The sequence below is a fragment of the Eleginops maclovinus genome, chromosome 22 (assembly GCF_036324505.1).
Source record: "Eleginops maclovinus isolate JMC-PN-2008 ecotype Puerto Natales chromosome 22, JC_Emac_rtc_rv5, whole genome shotgun sequence".
Lineage (NCBI taxonomy): Eukaryota > Metazoa > Chordata > Actinopteri > Perciformes > Eleginopidae > Eleginops > Eleginops maclovinus.
This window is the reverse complement of record NC_086370.1, coordinates 8,007,062-8,025,772: the sequence shown is the minus strand read 5'-3', so window position 1 is coordinate 8,025,772 and position 18,711 is coordinate 8,007,062. Positions and strand designations below refer to the sequence as shown.

The following is an 18,711-nucleotide window of genomic DNA, read 5'->3' as shown; positions in this document are numbered from 1 at the left end:
GTGAAGTCCACCAGGACCGGGAGGAAACCTGAGGAACTGAAGGTAGAGTTTGACGGAGGTTGAAGATGGAACAGGGTTTGAGCTGTTAGAGGCGGTCCAACAGGTGGGAGTTTTCCAGAAGAGGTTTTAGGTGGAGCATGCATCTGACTGCAGCTGTCTGCAGTCTGCAGGTGGAGGCTGGGAATGAAGGCAGAGTTCAGATCTGGAGCTGGCCGAGGTTGGAGAAGTACTCAGATGTTGTCGTTTAGTAAAGGTAGAAGTACCAGAGTGTAGAAATTCTCTGTTTGTTACAAGTAAAAGTCCTGCATGCAAAAGGTTACTCAAGTAAAAGTACAAAAGTATTGGCATCAAAATATACTCACAGTAGCAAAAGTAAAAGTAGTTCTTGTGCAGACTGGCTAATTTCAGAATCATTCATATTATATGTTTCTATTGTAATGATTGATGCATTAAAACCAGAATCAGAATACTTTTAATCGTCCCACAGAGGGGACATTTTCATAAAAGTGTTTCATTATAGTGTTTATCAAAGCTGGTAAAGCTGCAGCTCATTTTAATTACTTTGTATGCTGTGTTTATCTGTTACAATATTGCAATATATATCCTTTATTTCGATGTTTTTTCAGTTGAATGAAACAACAGAAGTAAGAACATTAAATGGAAATTGTAAAAAGAAAACAACTGGAGATTGATGCTAATTGCTGCTCTCCTCCAGGAGAAGGCGCTGTGGGACAAACAGACAGATGTGGGTTATGAAGATTTCCATGTGAAGAACAAATTAAATGTAGAGATGAAGCTGCTGTAACATGTAAACACGTTGTTGTTGAGTGTGTGTGTTGTCCCAGGTGTGTGTTCAGAGTGCATAAAGACTGGGTCCCGCTGTATCGCTCAGGCTGCACTACAGCGTCTATTCACAGGCGCGATCCCACTACTGAGTGGCACGGGGGTTTTGACCTGCTCCGTGTCCGACCTGGGCCGGTGCCCCCCTCCTTAGACGACCTGGTGGTCCCGGGCTCCCCCAGGAGCACCATACCGATACCGAACTTAGTGCGGACACCCGATCGGCATAGTCACAGCAGCTCAGAACTCCTGAACTCAAACGCTCCTCCAGCCTCAGCCTCCCGGTGACTGGGATTACAGGCGCGCGCCACCGCACCCGGCGAGAGGACTCTGTTTCAGAGAGGGTTTGGGTTTAGCGATGTGACGTCATCAGGGATCACACTCAAGTGACATCTCTTATGTTGCCAAAAGTAAAAGGTTATTCCATATTGAGTTATCAGTAAAACATTTACAGGTAAGAATGATTGCAAATTTGATCATGAAATCGGAGCACTGTGGTTTGTTGCTTTCTGAACGTTTTACAAGTTAAACTGTAAATGATGTAAACATGAGACATATTAAAGTATATTTTCTTTTGTATTGATTTGTTATTTCTTTACTATTTACTCAAAGGACAGATCTGAGTACTGCAGAGTTTGATGGACTTTATTGATCTTTAAGAAAAGCAGGAGTTGGTAGTGAAGGAGGAGGAATAACCGTCTCTGATGCTCGGATCTGGATCAGCTGCTGTAGATCTGGAAGTCTGTGAAGTCCACCGGGACCGGGAGGAAACCTGAGGAACTGAAGGTAGAGTTTGACGGAGGTTGAAGATGGAACAGGGTTTGAGCTGTTAGAGGCGGTCCAACAGGTGGGAGTTTTCCAGAAGAGGTTTTAGGTGATGCATGCATCTGACTGCAGCTGTCTGCAGTCTCTAGGTGGAGGCTGGGTATGAAGGCAGAGTTCAGATCTGGAGCTGGCAGAGGTTGGAGAAGTACTCAGATGTTGTACTTGAGTAAAGGTAGAAGTACCAGAGTGTAGAAATACTCTGTTTGTTACAAGTAAAAGTCCTGCATGCAAAAGGTTACTCAAGTAAAAGTACAAAAGTATTGGCATCAAAATATACTCACAGTAGCAAAAGTAAAAGTAGTTCTTGTGCAGACTAGCTAATTTCAGAATCATTCATATTATATGTTTCTATTGTAATGATTGATGCATTAAAACCAGAATCAGAATACTTTTAATCGTCCCACAGAGGGGACATTTTCATAAAAGTGTTTCATTATAGTGTTTATCAAAGCTGGTAAAGCTGCAGCTCATTTTAATTACTTTGTATGCTGTGTTTATCTGTTACAATATTGCAATATATATCCTTTATTTCGATGTTTTTTCAGTTGAATGAAACAACAGAAGTAAGAACATTAAATGGAAACTAAAAAGAAAACAACTGGAGATTGATGCTAATTGCTGCTCTCCTCCAGGAGAAGGCGCTGTGGGACAAACAGACAGATGTGGGTTATGAAGGTTTCCATGTGAAGAACAAATTAAATGTAGAGAAGAAGCTGCTGTAACATGTAAACACGTTGTTGTTGTTGAGTGTGTGTGTTGTCCCAGGTGTGTGTTCAGAGTGCATAAAGACTGGGTCCCGCTGTATTGCTCAGGCTGCACTACAGCGTCTATTCACAGGCGCGATCCCACTACTGAGCGGCACGGGGGTTTTGACCTGCTCCGTGTCCGACCTGGGCCGGTGCCCCCCTCCTTAGACGACCTGGTGGTCCCGGGCTCCCCCAGGAGCACCATACCGATACCGAACTTAGTGTGGACACCCGATCTGCATAGTCACTGCAGCTCAGAACTCCTGAACTCAAACGCTCCTCCAGCCTCAGCCTCCCGGTGACTGGGATTACAGGCGCGCGCCACCGCACCCGGCGAGAGGACTCTGCTTCAGAGAGGGTTTGGGTTTAGCGATGTGACGTCATCAGGGATCACACTCAAGTGACATCTTCATCTCGTTTGTTGCCCAAATTAAAAGGTTATTCCATATTGAGTTATCAGTAAAACATCTGCAGGTTAGAATGATTGCAAATTTCATCATGAAATCGGAGCACTGTGGTTTGTTGCTTTCTGAACGTTTTACAAGTTAAAATGTAAATGATGTAAACATGAGACATATTAAAGCATATTTTCTTTTGTATTGATTTGTTATTTCTTTACTATTTACTCAAAGGACAGATCTGAGTACTGCAGAGTTTGATGGACTTTATTGATCTTTAAGAAAAGCAGGAGTTGGTAGTGAAGGAGGAGGAATAACCGTCTCTGATGCTCGGATCTGGATCAGCTGCTGTAGATCTGGAAGTCTGTGAAGTCCACCAGGACCGGGAGGAAACCTGAGTAACTGAAGGTAGAGTTTGACGGAGGTTGAAGATGGAACAGGGTTTGAGCTGTTAGAGGCGGTCCAATAGGTGGGAGTTTTCCAGAAGAGGTTTTAGGTGGAGCATGCATCTAGCTTCAGGGATCACACTCAAGTGGCATCTGGTGACGTAAAACGGCTTCACCTCTTTTGTTGCCGAAAGTAAAACTTGATTCCGTAGTCATTTAGTCATCATTACAACATCTACAGGTTTGAAAGATTCAAAGTTTGATCACGAATACTGAGCACTGGTGCGGTGTGTTGCTATCTGAAAGTGTAGTGAAGTAGTCATCAGGGAGTATGAGGCGGCATTTAGATGCGTAAACAGTGCAGTTTATGGCTGCATGTTCTTAATCTTAGGTAGGATTTTGAAGTGCTTTTGCTTGTACCTATATGTAGCTATACTACGTACCAGTAAATGATGCTATTTTAATGTGATATCAATCTATTACAGTTTGTTTACGCCCACTCAGCCCTGAGGGCAGGTCTAATTGAAAACACCTGTATGGCTGGACTGTGTACATTTGAAATATAATCCTTGTATAAAATATATGTTTCATTATTATATATTCAACTAAACCAAACATTATATGGTAGACTTTTTTTTTGTTCAATATGTATCTTTAATACTTTAGGACATGTTCGTAGTAATTCTTACATAAATGTACCGAAATAATATTTTGGTTGTTGTGCATTCATTGCAGGTACTGCTGTGTAACACATTAAAAGGCTCAGTAGGAGCTGTTGTAACCTTCAAATGCAGTTAAGTAAGGTCAGGAAAAAAACAAAATGCAGTTAAATCTAAAATTGTTCTCCAAATTCTATTGCTTATACATATTTGTTGTATCTTTGCTCATTTCTTTCCTAATTTGTAATTAATACTTGAAACAGCCGCGGAAAAAAACACTTCAGCGTTATCATTTTCTCTTGTTTTATTATTTATAGATATGTCTTTGAGTTAAATTATTTTTTATTTTATTTTATGGTATTCTCTAAACTACTGACAAATTTTCTCTGTGTTGGAATTCAAAAGACACTGGACTGGCTGCCATACAATGTAGGGATACAGATTTAAGAAAGATTTGGAGTGGTCTCTTAATTTTTTCCAGAGCTGTATTTATGACTTAAGATAACAGTAACTTTTGAAGTATGGAGTCCACCTTCATACATGTAATGCATCATAGCTTTGGCTCAATTATAAGACTTAATTTTATTCAAAGCAGGACAGCTGGTGTTGAAAACATTAAATAATGCACATAAACAAAAATAATATCATATACAGCTTTATTTGAATGTTTCTAACATAATGAGCTTGACAAATACAAATACTGCAGCATTAAATGTACACCAATATCCTTTATGATCATGTCCATTGAATAACAGTGAACATAATTGACAAAAGAGCAACACTTTTAACAGAAAACATGATTCACCTACTCTCATGTCCTTATATTTCTTTGACAAAAGTCCTTTTCATCAGATACATCTAAAGCTCACAATATCTAGTTTATTGAGTTACAATGGACCATATTCACAAAAATTCATAGCTAGCAGATTCCTAACTGAATTAGGACAACAGGACACAAAACACAAACATGTCTACCGGATGACACAGTTGGTTCATTTATATTTCATAGTTTCTAAACTTCTGCAGCAGACTAGATGGGGAGTCAGCGGCCCAACGGAAACGTCGATGGCAGTAATCACCTAAGCAAGGAATACAAAAGTCAGTTTGTTTTATATAGTTTAATACAGTCAGAGCTATACACACTCCTGGGTGATACATAGTTTACAATGAATGGAGTAGGAACAGTTGAGATTGGGTGGTGTGATTCAATTATATTGTATAATGTTGGTTACTTGTAGTAATTGATGTTAATTTATGAGTGAAAAATACCATCTAGCTTTTTAGCAACTTTAACGATTGACTTCTAACTTCGTGTCTACAGGTATCATTTTAGTACATTTTGTCTGCGACCTACTTTTGTCACAGGAGGAATGTTAAAAATAATAATAATTAACATTCAATGTGGGCTGGTTAGATGAAGCATTATTATGAAAATAAGGCATTTTATAAATGATGTTTTGTATGATGTGGTATCTGCTTAGTGTGAGAGATTTTCCAGACTATTGAATATTATTATCCCTTGTTATCTAGTTTTCTATTTAGTTATCTAGTTTGGATTTTTGAACAGGGGTTGTATTTATCAATAGTCAGTGTACAGTGGATGACGGCCGTCCTAATTTAGAGGAAACAGACAGGAGTACTACCCAGGAGTACCAGCAAGAAACCTAAGCAATGAACTGCTGTGGATAGGGGCAGCAGGAAAACCAATTTTGCCAGCTAAACAACTAAATATCAGGCAAGTTGCCGGTCTACCACTAACTTGTTCAATTACTTTGTTTTATAGCGGGACTTTGATGGTCACACAACTGTAGATGCAGCAGTAGACCCCTGTTTTGCTATTTCACAGTAAGGTAAAGAGTTGAAAATATTATAAATATAGCGTACAGTTAAACTAAAATACATTTTGGCCGGGCCTTTCTTTTGGGTAAATACATGTTGCTGCTGCCCCTATACACTGCTTAGCTTCTGTGCTGGTACTCCTGTCTGTTTCTCCAAAGTGGGTGCGTGCTGACTGCCATATCTTGTATAATACATTGACTCTTGTTAAATACCTCAACCCCGTTCCCTTTGAGCATTATATGAGTGTAAGAGGGGCCAGTTCTGCATAGCCATGGAATTCTGCTGCAAAAGCTGCAAACTAAAAATGTGATATGCACTGTTGCAAACTATAATTATTCGCCCTGCAGATACATTAAAAGAGATAAGGTTTCGATACGTTTCCTTACTTGGAGAACATTTTGAAATGCACTCACCTGCCGATGACCTGGCTTCATATGGAGGGATCCTCTGTTCTTCTGGCTCAGTCTGAAGGTCCTCTGCTTGGGAAGCTACAGGGATTTCTGCATTTGAGGCCTCCAACATTGGTTCCTTCTTATTTCTCACAGCCCAGTGCATTGACTGCAAACACATAACCAAATGTATTAACAGGCTTTCAAAGTAAAACAGATAACACAATACTATTTTACGCATCTACAAGAGTCAAGACATTACATACAGTTTTCACAGAGTCATTCAGGGCTTGCCAGTCATGAAATGGAATAGCAATTCCACTTCTTCTCCAAAGGTCATAGTTTTTTCTTTTGGCTTCATTACATAAAACCTCTTTGGCTTCCTGGAGCTTTTGAAAATCAGCCACTGTCCGAAAGAAAGAAAACAACAGGATCTAAGATGGAGCATTATGCAAGAAGCTCTACATTTACATATTTTGCTTTGAAGTCTAGATCTCAGAAAGCGGCATTAAGAGGCATGTTTCAGTGTAAGGCAAGTTGTAAGAAATGTAATAAAAATAAAAAGTTTTGTTAATCTTGGCTTTGCTTACAGCCTATATTATGATAAAAGTGTGTTTGAGTATACCTTTCTTTTTTCTATTTGACAATGTCTTGCAGTGGTTCACATGTTTACCTGCTGTTGGACTGTCTAGGTGTTTGTCTGGGTGACATGCCAAGGCTCGGATTTTGTACTCGTTGAGAATCTGTTCAGTCTGCAAGGGAAATTGTTAAATAAATACAATGAACATTTGCCAATATTAATAGTGAAAATTCGGAAATGAGTCTTTTTTTCCAGAGACATTAAGCTAAAAACACATGAAGCATTTTTATTTCGTTATTTTCATTTATTTTCAAGGCATTCAAATAATGTCGATCATTTTAATGTAACTTGATATTGTCATTGCAGTTATATATGCTGTTGTAAACATAACATTCGCAGGATAAAGAATACACTATGAACTAGTGACACAGCGTTCAGACCCTGATGACGCACGAACAGATCCTGTGACATTTTTTGCTGAAGCATCAACAGGTCTGTGATGAATCAGACTAACCTCTGGTGCATACATTATTCATGAATCCAGCATATGAACAATTTACAAGTTACTGATCATTGGTGGATACCCATAATTCTACGGTTTCTTTCACTTGTGAACACTTAAACCTTTCGGTTTGTTGATTCAAAAATCTTCATTTCACCCAGCAAATAGTCTGACCCTAAAAGCCACTGTCTAGAACTTACCGAAGACAATTCATCGCATCCTAATAAACCATAGTAATCCTCCAAGTCCTCTGGTTTGCAGTTCAGAATAGCCTCCATAAAAATCTGATAAGAAATGTGAAGATTTTTGTTGTTGTCACGGTGCAGCTCTGCTCTCCTCGATCACAGATGTTCGGTTCAAGGACTGCTGATGGGCTCCCCCTTGCTGCTGCTGTGGGTCACACACTGGCCATATTCTTAATGTTTAACTTGCTATTACTTTTCAGCTTACTTTGGATAATTAACCAATAAACTGCCAAATAGTGAAAGATCTATCCCGAGTTGCGTGGGAAAACGTCTTTTATCACATGACGTATGCTGCATTCAAGTGTCTAAACTTAAGCTCCTCACTCAGCTAGACATTTCGAATAAAGAATAAAAGGCAAAGGTAGTCGTCAGTATATAGAAAACATTATACTTTATTGCGCGAAAAACTGTGTGTATGTTTTGGATGGATGTTTTGGACGGATCGGGCTTCATACTACATCATGTATGAGTCAAGTGTACGTTTGCAAGATGCATGTAGCCTAGGTGACGTTGTGATTAAAATGTACACATGTAATACAATAGTAGAAAAATATATTATTAGTAGCAGTATTCAATTAACCAAATAGTAGTATCAGTATCTGAATAGTAGTATTAGTATCCGAAAATTGTTATCAGTAGGCTATCCGCATAATCGTGTCCGAATATTACTATTTGCATCCGAATATCAGTTTTCGGTTATCCGAATAGAAGTTTTACTATCCGAATATCAGTTTTCAATTATAAAAAGAAAGTTTAAAGTCAATTACACATTTTGCCTCTGTCTTACTTCTGACGGTGTATGAAAGCAGCAATATTTTGTTATGGTTTTACGTCATCGACGTAAAAAGGGGACGTTCCAGCCGTGATTACTGGTGGAGAATGAGTCACGTGCGCTATGCAAATGAACCAGCTGTCGGAGAGGAAGGATCTGCTCAGCGGCTCTGCGGGCTGAAGATGGCGGACGAAGAGACTCATCTCGGAGCGGCCTTTTCGGGCGCCTCCGATATGGAAGAACCTGCCGCTAAAAGGTCGAAAATCAGTCCAGTAACTTACTATGGAGTAAATGGCGCTAAAGCAGATTCATTATCATGCGTCTCCGGTGCCTCCGAGAGCTGGGAGGCGGCGATGAATTGTGCTCAGCCCGCGGAGAAGGAAGCGAAGCCGGTGATGGCGGTAGAGCAGGCCCCAGCAGAGCCAGGCGGAGACAACAATGGACTGGGAATCAAACCAGCAGTGAAACTAGACGACAGCGCTGTACTGGGGACAACCGAGGAGGATGCTGGTATGTAAAGAGAAGGACATTTATCAAAGTGTTATGTTTTTAGGCGACTCAAAGTTGCCAGAGCTTGTTTTGCCAACTTAACTGGTTGGTTTGAAACAAATGACAAGTTGGCGTTATTTGCATCTGAAGTTAGTTAACTTAAGCTAGCTAACTTAGTAAAGGTGTGTGGGTGTTGACCGCTTTGTAACGTTAGCTTACTTCTCAAAAAGATACCTTTCACTTTTCTTTGTCAAAACTGAAAGAGGAAACTGTCTCTGGCACGCATTCTTGGTATTTCACGTATTAACTTATTTCTTCACTGTACTTAACTTTGATAGCCACTTAGCATTTGTTAGCCGGTTTACCTTCCATTTTTCTTCTGACGTTCACTTAGATAGGTTACCACACTTACTTTGTTGCCATGGATCATGGTTGTAAATGACCATAGTGGTTATAAGAGATGTTAGACGCTGTTTATCTCTAGTTTTAATTTGACAAACTTCTCCGTTCTCAGATTTCCTTGGACATGACGACCTCCCCTCTAACGGTCTTGCTGTCACACCGGACCACAACAACGAGGACGATGACAGATCGTCACATGCAAGTTCCAGCGACTGGGCACCTCGACCGCAAATAGGTAACTAGTTAGGAGACCGTAGCTTTCACGAATAATTATCTAATATTTTGATTTAGTTGTACAAATAGTTAAAACTACTTTCATACTCTCATACTGAGGTGTTTTATTTCCCGGCCAGGTTCTTACAGTTTAATCCAGCAACACATCAGAGAGACGGATCCGAGGACCATTCTGAGGGATTTGCTGCCTGAGACTGAACTCCCACCAGATTTAGACGACATGACACTGTGGCAGATCATCATCAACATCTCAGAACCTCCAAAAAGAAAAAAACGGAAAGATATTAACACCTTAGAAGATGTGGTCAGGCTACTCCGTGAAAGTAAAAGGATCCTTGTGCTCACTGGTGCTGGGGTATGTATTTACAGTGGTATTATACAGTGTTTGTGTTTGAACTACAGAGCTTGATGAAATACATAGTGCCAATGTTCATGATATTAAATTAGTATGCATGTATATTGCAGGTGTCGGTGTCATGTGGAATACCAGACTTTCGCTCCAGAGATGGTATTTATGCACGGCTTGCTGTAGATTTTCCTGATCTTCCAGACCCCCAAGCTATGTTTGACATTGAATACTTCAGACGGGACCCAAGACCCTTTTTCAAGTTTGCTAAGGTTTGTTCATTGCACCCACCTGCTTTGGTGCAAATTTAAATTTGTGTGACAAAATAATATCATAAATGTGTTGTGTACAAATTAAACATCACATAGGCCTGTGGAAGGTGCTACAGAGTGTTGTGTTTACATTGTGTTTTTTAAGAGGATTCAGAACATTTGAAAGACTTTCTAAAACTTTTCTTTAGACAACTTCTTGCAGCCTCATTAAACCCAGTTACTTTTATTCATGGGTGGGAACATGTCTTTTTAGCTATTTTTGCTGCATTTGTGTTCATTTAACATGAAAAAGGTCCAGTTTTCCACCAAGACTAAGCTTAACCAAACTTAAATGATAACAAACATTTAAGAAGCCCAAACTATCGATAAAGGTGCTTTAGAGGTTGTATATATTTTCTTTGATCTCATAATACATTTCTTCTTTCTTTTTTTTCAGGAGATCTACCCCGGTCAGTTTCAGCCATCGCCTTGTCACAAATTCATATCTATGCTGGATAAGCAAAAGAAGCTGCTGCGCAACTACACCCAAAACATTGATACATTAGAACAAGTGGCTGGAGTTCAGAGGATTATCCAGTGTCATGGTAAGTCTGAACTAACAGACAGATCTTGTTTATTTTTATATAGTTGGTAATTTTGAAAGTCATTAATAACCTTTTTTTTCAGGGTCGTTTGCCACTGCTTCCTGTCTCGTCTGTAAACACAAAGTGGATTGTGAAGCTGTTAGGGAAGACATCTTTAACCAGGTATTTATTTATGTGGGAGTGCTCTGATATCATATGTCGACATGTAAAAATATTTCATGGTTATTGCATGAAAATATTATGCAGGCATCTTCCAATGAAGAATCATGCAGAGCCCAAAGAAGCTGATCTGAGTTTAGTTCCTTTGTATCAGATCTTATGTGTGCCATACGCTTGGCACACACAAGCACAAACTGACTCTATTACGAAGGCAAATGTATATATATATTTTCAAACATATAATAAAAATCTCTGATTTAAGATTTTACATCAATGTTTTAACAGTACATCAGAGTGGTAAATGTGCTAACTTTGAGAAAATTGGCAGGAAATCTGGATCTTTTAGACCTGCTACTACAGATTGAATTAAAATGTAATTTTTGTTTATAATGCTAATAACATACATTCATCTTTCAGGTCGTCCCTCATTGTCCACGCTGTCCAGATATTCCCCTGGCAATCATGAAACCCGACATAGTCTTCTTTGGAGAGAATCTTCCAGAAATGTTTCACAGGGCCATGAAGCTGGATAAAGACGAGGTGGACCTCTTGATTGTCATCGGCTCTTCGCTTAAAGTCCGACCAGTTGCCCTTATCCCAAGTATGTCTTGATTGGATTAATGTTTCAATTGTGCCTTCAATAAAACCAAACGTAAAATAAGTAACTGTTTTCTCTTTGTCCTATCCAGACTCCATTCCTCATGAAGTGCCTCAGGTCCTGATCAACAGGGAGCAGCTGCCTCACCTCAACTTTGACGTGGAGCTGCTTGGGGACTGCGATGTCATCGTCAATGAGCTCTGTCACCGGTTGGGTGGAGACTTTGAGCAGCTCTGCTTCAACACTGTAAGACTGACGGAGACCACAGAGAAACCCTTGTGGCTACCTGAACAGCTACCAAGTGAGGCCTTGCCTGCTTCCAGCGACGCGGCTCAAGAGGAGCAGAAGCAGCACAGTACAGACTCAGTAACAAAGCCTTCAGAGGAGACACACAGTCCGAATGTCACAGACACTGCCGGTAATAATGTCACACCTCCAGAGCCTTGTCCAAATGCCCAGTGTCCCAGTGAGGAGACGGCTGAGCCTTCAGAGGTACCGGCAGAAGATGTGCCAAAAGAGGAGGCTGCCGAAGTAAAGAGCCACACCTCCAACCTGGAATTCCGAAGACGATGCTGGATGAGTCGGATCAACAGAAGTCCGATCAGCAAACGCCTTGAGAGTAAGCTAAAGACTATGGTAGAGAGAGTAGACTGATTACTATAATAATAATTATTATAATTTAAACAAACATGTATATTTATACTTGGGTTTAAATCAAACACAGGAGGAATTTAGTTGTAAAATAAGGTATAGAACTATACATTTTAAAAAACGCTCAAAAAATGTGAAATGAAAAATGGATATGTGCTGTATATTAGACATTAAAAGTGGTGTGACTTTTATCAAAAACGTTGTTCCCCTCTTGCAGCATGAACATGCAGTTATTACTGATGATAACATGTTTAAATCTTCTCCAGGTGTTTATTTTAACACTTTAAATTGTTGGTGTTGTTTCCCCGCAGCCGGCCAGTACCTGTTTCAAACACCAAATCACTATATCTTCCACGGGGCGGAGGTTTACTCTGAATCTGAAGACGAAACGTCGAGCTCCTGCGACAGCGACAGCGACGAGTCTGACTGCAGCGCCGACGGGGGGGAAGGAGACAGCGAGCTGGAGGACGCAGACACACTAGCAGCAGATGGAGAGACTCGCCTCGGAGACACAATACAACACACTTTATCCAACGAGGCTGCGTCGGGCGCACAGACAGACAATACTCCTGAAAAGACTCAGAGCACCATACACCTTTAAATGTAAAGTCGACAAAGCACTAATTATCTTTTCGTATATTTTTTGACTCGTCAACCTTACTATTATTTTTCATAAAGTTGAAATTGTGTGACAACTTTGTGTGAATATGCAGAAACTTCTTTCTTTTTTTATTACTATTTGGCATCATGCATTGTCTGAAACCTCATACTGTATACTACTTACTAAATAGAATGCAGTAGTTTCTTTTTTCTTATTGAACATTTCTTCCCATGTAATCTCCTTTGTATTCACATTTTGAGTAATTGTTCTTCTGAGAGATCCACTGTAGACACTAGATTAAGCTTTAATTCCTAAAATGCAGTCATTACAAGCAAAGACTTCCTATGTCCAAGTCCATAGAGGTAACTCAACTATGGTCTAAGGGATGTGTTTTCAGACTTGGTTATGTTACCATTAGGAAACATGTAAATATGTAAGCCTACTGCCTGCTAAATAGTGGGTACTATGAGTTTCGAACACATACTTAAATCATCAAATGATTTTCTTGCCAATAACACATTGTCTAACTTGCAATATAAAAGTCAAGCTCTGCCCTTTCATGAGGGTAAATGCTTGAAAGAAAAAAAAGAACAATACTCTTTAATTTCAGACCAAAGAACACTTTATCACCACAGTTATGTTGTCATAAGCTTTGTATGTTAAACCTGTCATTTAAATCTTGGAGAAAAAAATATAACTATTGAAAAGGTGTTCCTTCCGACATGTGGCAGCTACTTTTTACGGTCAAGCCTCTTATTTTTATACTCTGATGTGACACATACTCATCAAAGAGTAGATGATAGTTTATATCTGTACAAAGTTATACTAAGTTGTATTATTAAGCCTTAGGAATATATTCAATGAGTTCACATTGAAAATGGCACTTTTGTTCCTTTATTATAAAAGCAGTTTTGTTGCCCATGTCTTTTTTTCACAAGTTATAATTCAGAGGGGTCTGCTGCCTGTAAAGATAGTGTTGGTACAGAGACATTTAAGCCAATGTGTTGGATAAAGCTCTACACCAACATACTTCAAATGCCATTTACAAGGTAGCCTTATGTTTTGTTTATGGAAATATTTTTTTTACATCCTTATAGTTATCTTGTCTTGGTTCTCAGTAAAAATGAATGAAAAACAATGACAACTCATTTCTGTTATTTCATACACACCAGCCATGTGTTCACGTCTACATGTGATGGTGCAGTCATGAATAATGCGCCACCTAGCGCCTAAAACCCCGCACTGACAGTCTACTTCACGGTACGGGGCTTTGAAAGAGCATGCAGCTAGAGTGAGAGGGTCTTTACAACAAACAACGACTGAGTTTCATTTTAACTACTTGTATTCTGAAAAAAAGTATTTTGTTTTTGGAGCAACACAATAAATATGTTTTTTTAATTTAACGACGTTAGTGTGTATACAAATCATTGTGGAATACTGCTACTAAGCGTTTCTTGTTTGCGCATGCGTCGCATGGTATCGACCTAAAATGTGGCTATCAAGCTAGTCAATCTGTTGACATGTGCTTCATTCATATTAGGTCTTAAAGACACTGTATATGGTCCAGTTAAGTATCGTTAAACTTTACATGAATAAAGCATATTAACCTTCTTTATTCAGCTCAGTCTTTGGAACTACATTTCCCTGTTTCTCTCAGCTGTCCGGTATTACGACCTGTCGTAAAATTCAGCAAACAGCAAAACTGAGATGGACACCACCATAGACGCCTGACAGTTTTTTGTTTTATCCAGAAGTGTTATCAAAAATGTTAACGTAGCAACGGCAGGCTTCAGCACGCAGGACTGGTCTTGGACATGGAGTCCATGGAAGATGACAGTTTAGACACAAAAGACGACCATAACCACAACTGTTGTGCGAGCAGCAGTAGCAAAGTCCGCACGTATCTGAGGAACCAGCTGTCTGGGGTAGCGACGGTTCCGCAGCCTGCCTGCCCATTGGTGCCTGGTATAGAACCGGGGACGCGGCGAAGAAAACTGTGGTCCGGCAGCACGGGGGGGTCAAAGTTCATGGACTCGGATTCAGGCAGTGAGAGCAGCGAAGTCAGCGAAACCGACTGCACGGCTCCGCCAGCCGCTGTTGAGGGAAAATTCAGCCTGGAGTCTACTTCCAAGTTCCGTAAGTTCACAGTAAGCAGCACCGTGTCAACAGGGCCCGGTATCCCGCAGTGCCTGAGCAGCTCCATGCAGTGTAACTGACATGTGTAGACTGATGCTTTTGGCTTACAGTTGGTTTGTTAGGCCTGGTTGTTTTGACCAGTATTGTGTTTTGACAAAAGTAATTTTCAATCTTACTACTATTCCCTTTTCGATCAGTTCTGAATGCGATGGCTGTAGAAGACTACCGGAAAAACCACTGGCCAAACCTGGAGAAGGCAATTGACCGTCTCCTGATTCAGAATCCCACAGACCACATCTCTGTTTCCTATGCACAGATATACAGGTAAGATTATAATGGTAAACAAACCCCAGCCAGGCCACATTTCCTTGCAAACTGTGATTTCTGTTGCCTCCATGTGCATCACTACTAATTTTAGTTCACCTGCAATCCTGGGTTTCTGAATTTCTTCCTTTTTGACTTTATTTTCCTAGTTACGTCTACAAGTGTGTTTGTCAACAGCACTCTGAACTCCTCTACAATGATCTGATAATGAAATTAACCAATCATCTGCAACAGGTTTCCACCCATCTACAAGTAAGCAGATACAAATACAAGGAAATTATATTGTACACAAATAAAAAAAATAGCTAACACTTTTATTATTGTTTGCAGGCGAGCCCACCAGAGGACTTCATTGAGAACTTTAATGTTGCGCTGACGCAATACACAGCTTCTCTTCAGTGTATAGTTCCTGTTTTTATGTACTTGGTACGCATCTTTTTTGTTCAGTAGTATATTTTTGTGCACCCAACTATATCCTGGTGCTATCGTGTTACTTTACTTATTTTCAGAACAAGTTCTACATCGAATCAAAGCTGAACAGAGACCTAAGGGAGGATCTGATGAAGCTGTTTGCTGATTACGTTGCAGAAATACATGTGAACACACTGATGCGTGAGTGCATTGCTTCATTCAAAGCCCTTATGGCTGTCATGATATTTGAAAATAGTCATTTTGCTTGTTATTGTGAACATAACTTGCCGTTTACACTTAGTTAAATCAAGGGCAAATTTGTCTCAAGTCATTGTGCTCTTGTTTTACCTTTTTTCATGTATTCTTTTCTTGTTCAGCTCTTCTCATCAAAGCTCATTCAATGCCGTTTCAAGTGCAGCCATCTACAATGGCCAGTGTGGTTAAAGGCCTCTACAGCCTCCGACCAGGTAAGCTATTTTTATATGTGAATATTTCCTCCAGGTGTAAAATTAGGTGTTCTGTTCAGTGTTTCTGCATTTGTGTCTGCAGCAAATGCCTAATCTCTTGTCTTAATTTATGAATGTATGCTAAAAGACCTCTCATGGTTGCAGTGATTCACAATTAAAACAGTATATATATTCACTAACTATTTTACAGTTGCTGACTGCTAATTTCTCACTAACTCTTAGCCAGCCAGTATAGGCTGCATGCAGAGGTGGGAGAAATACTCAGATCTTGTACTTGCATAAAAGTAGAAGTACCAGAGTTTAGGAATACTCTTCATATCTGCGAAGTAACTAAAGGTAAATAATAAATGTAGTCGAGTAAAATAACTCGATTTACCTCTTAACTGTATTGGAGTAGAAGTACAAACTAGCATAAAATGGATAGACTCAAGTAAACTACAAGTATCTCAAAATGTTACTTAAGTACAGTACTTGAATAAATGTACTTAGTTACTTCCTACCTCTGGCTGTCTGTAATCAACAGTGTTTCAGTTGCAAAAGGCATATGCAATAACCTGATAGCCTTAAAACAAGGCTAAGCTAGTTTGTTGCTGGCCTTTTGCGTGGCTCAATAACTGACATCCATACAAAAGTTTGAACTCATTCCCATAAATCCCCATTTCTGATCTTCGCTGCAATCTTGATTGCACCAGCGCAGGGAGGGACAATTAAGTGAGATTAAACTTCTTTTGTTTTGGAGGGAACAGGCAAACACCTGATTGAGATGTGTACTCTACTGAGAATTTTTTTCCAGTTGAGGATTGCTTTTTCTTTTTTACATGTTATTTAAGGGAATGTCTGTTGCAAGCTAATCTAATCTTTTTGCATCCACTTCAGCCAACTCAACAGGTATTTTGATTTATTTCCTTCACCTTCTGTAAATGCTGCACTACACCTGTTTTCTATCTTTCCTTGTTCAGACTGGGCCAAGTTAGCCCCGGCTCTCTTTTCCGGGTTTATCCCTCAAATCAACCCTCCTGCTGTGGAGTCTCTGCTTCCTGACTACGCTGCTCATGACCAGAAGTTACAGTTGGATCTCTCCATGAATGGATTTCCGCGGTGTGTTTTCTGAGGCATCACTTTTAGAAAGTCAAAGTCTGAACATTAAGACATTTTTTGAGGGGTATTTTTTAACTTTAATACTGATGTAATGTGTTTTTGTTTTGCAGAGGTGACCAGTCTCGCAAACGTGCCAGCGAAGACTCCTGATAGCGGAGCCGGCGTCCCTGCGGAACTATCACTGTGCCTCTTACGTCTTTATCACAAGTTGGCTCACTGCTCTCGACTCAAGGTCACAAAACACTGTGAACAACAACAAGGAGAACATGAGGGGCTGTTGAGCAGAAGCTTAATCTTACTGCACTAAAACAAACACACAGACTTCCATTAAGGTGCTTCCCTTCTGTGATTGTGATCCTGCTTCAGTAATCGTAGGATGCCGCTGTGTGAGTCTCTTCATGTTCTCCTGCTTTGAAGAGTGCCTTCATGGGGCCTTCTGATCGGATATCCCCCCTTGAGGGATGGGCCGATGATGGGTATTTCATTCCTAACCTTTAACATGGAAGCGTCTTTTTGAGAGACTGGGCTAATCAAGACTTTCCATTGCTGCTAATAATACTGTCCATGTGATAAAACTACAACTCCCTCAGATTCACGCACTGTGTCTGTAACCTAGTGGCTTCACTCAACACAAATGAGTAAAAAAAAAAAAAGAGAACTAAGTCATTGACCTCAACTCAACTGAATCTCTTCCTCATGTTGCCTTTACTGTGTTGGCAAACCGGAATGTATTTTCCCGTTACGCCAAAGAGGATTTGCAGTTTTTCTTTTCCTTTTTTATAAATATGCATTGGATTCAAGCTGGCATTGTTCATGTTATATACTGTCTTGAGTCACTGAGCCATTGAATTTTTTATACTAGCAGGTTTTGAGTTTTGGTTGATCAGTTGGTCAAACTCTGACTTTAAAAGTACTGTTTTAGCCTTGCATGCAGGATGGGCAGGGATTGCCATGTAGGACATTACACTGTTTGCCACAAAGCTTAAACATCCACATATTAGCCTTCTTTAACTTTGTGACAACTTACCCAGATCATCCCAAAACTGTAAACAAATCCAACATGATGCATGAGTTTTACAGAATGAATGATATGCAGGTACTGTTTGGTCCGTGTCAACCGTACTTTGTGCATTAAGTGTTCCTAACATGTAGAGCCTGTTCATGATGTAAATAGTTTTTGGTGTTTGCATAGTGGTCTAGCTTTTTGTCATCGACGCATTTTTGTTAAATGGTTCACGTGAAGTATTTGATACAAGGTCTTACACTGTTTTAAGTGTAGAGGCTCAGGCTTGCTTTTTCTTTACCGCAGTGGGTCTTGGTTATGGTTCTCAGTGTCTTCCAAATAAACAAATTTCATTAATTGAGGGACACTGAGGGGTTTATGTTTTTTTACTTTTCAAGATTTTGAATCTGTATTGACAAATGCCATTCTTGTTAATAAACAGGCAGTATGATAAGAAGTAAAAGCCAAACCCTAAATATGCTGTTTTATTTATCTCTATTCCGCATACTTGTATCTGGGCGAATACCAATCGGATACCATTGTTTAATGAACAAGCTCTATTCTTCACTATGAGGAAGTGACTGGAATAGTTTAATTTAATGAAACATCAGGCTTGACTAAACGTTGCTTTCCTAACTTAAATGGTACAAATAAATACATGGCTATACATTTACAGATTTTGATTTCTTCTATTAACTAAATACAAAATCAGCCAGCAACCTTGCATAAAATAACCGAAACTACGGATTAACTGT

At 39.8% G+C, this 18,711-nt stretch overlaps 3 protein-coding genes across 3 annotated transcripts; 2 read left to right on the top strand and 1 right to left on the bottom strand.

Annotated features, from left to right (window-relative positions):
* Positions 1-4,493: 4,493 nt before the first annotated feature.
* dnajc12 (DnaJ (Hsp40) homolog, subfamily C, member 12) lies at positions 4,494-7,699 on the bottom strand. Its single transcript, XM_063874472.1, has 5 exons — positions 7,365-7,699; positions 6,756-6,834; positions 6,349-6,488; positions 6,107-6,251; positions 4,494-4,933 (listed from the first exon to the last, which is right to left on the bottom strand). The coding sequence occupies exons 1-5, from the start codon at positions 7,440-7,442 to the stop codon at positions 4,851-4,853; spliced, it is 525 nt and encodes a 174-aa protein (XP_063730542.1). The 5' UTR covers positions 7,443-7,699; the 3' UTR covers positions 4,494-4,850.
* A 574-nt stretch (positions 7,700-8,273) lies between these two features.
* sirt1 (sirtuin 1) lies at positions 8,274-13,920 on the top strand. Its single transcript, XM_063874469.1, has 9 exons — positions 8,274-8,691; positions 9,185-9,307; positions 9,426-9,661; positions 9,772-9,924; positions 10,361-10,508; positions 10,591-10,670; positions 11,085-11,268; positions 11,357-11,884; positions 12,228-13,920. Exons 1-9 carry the CDS (start codon positions 8,289-8,291, stop codon positions 12,515-12,517), a joined length of 2,145 nt encoding a protein of 714 aa, XP_063730539.1. The 5' UTR covers positions 8,274-8,288; the 3' UTR covers positions 12,518-13,920.
* Positions 13,921-14,032: 112 nt separating this feature from the next.
* Positions 14,033-18,432, top strand: cacul1 (CDK2 associated cullin domain 1). Its single transcript, XM_063874470.1, has 8 exons — positions 14,033-14,653; positions 14,851-14,977; positions 15,127-15,229; positions 15,308-15,403; positions 15,487-15,589; positions 15,766-15,855; positions 16,815-16,953; positions 17,064-18,432. Exons 1-8 carry the CDS (start codon positions 14,332-14,334, stop codon positions 17,101-17,103), a joined length of 1,020 nt encoding a protein of 339 aa, XP_063730540.1. The 5' UTR covers positions 14,033-14,331; the 3' UTR covers positions 17,104-18,432.
* The last annotated feature ends 279 nt before the right edge of the window (positions 18,433-18,711 follow it).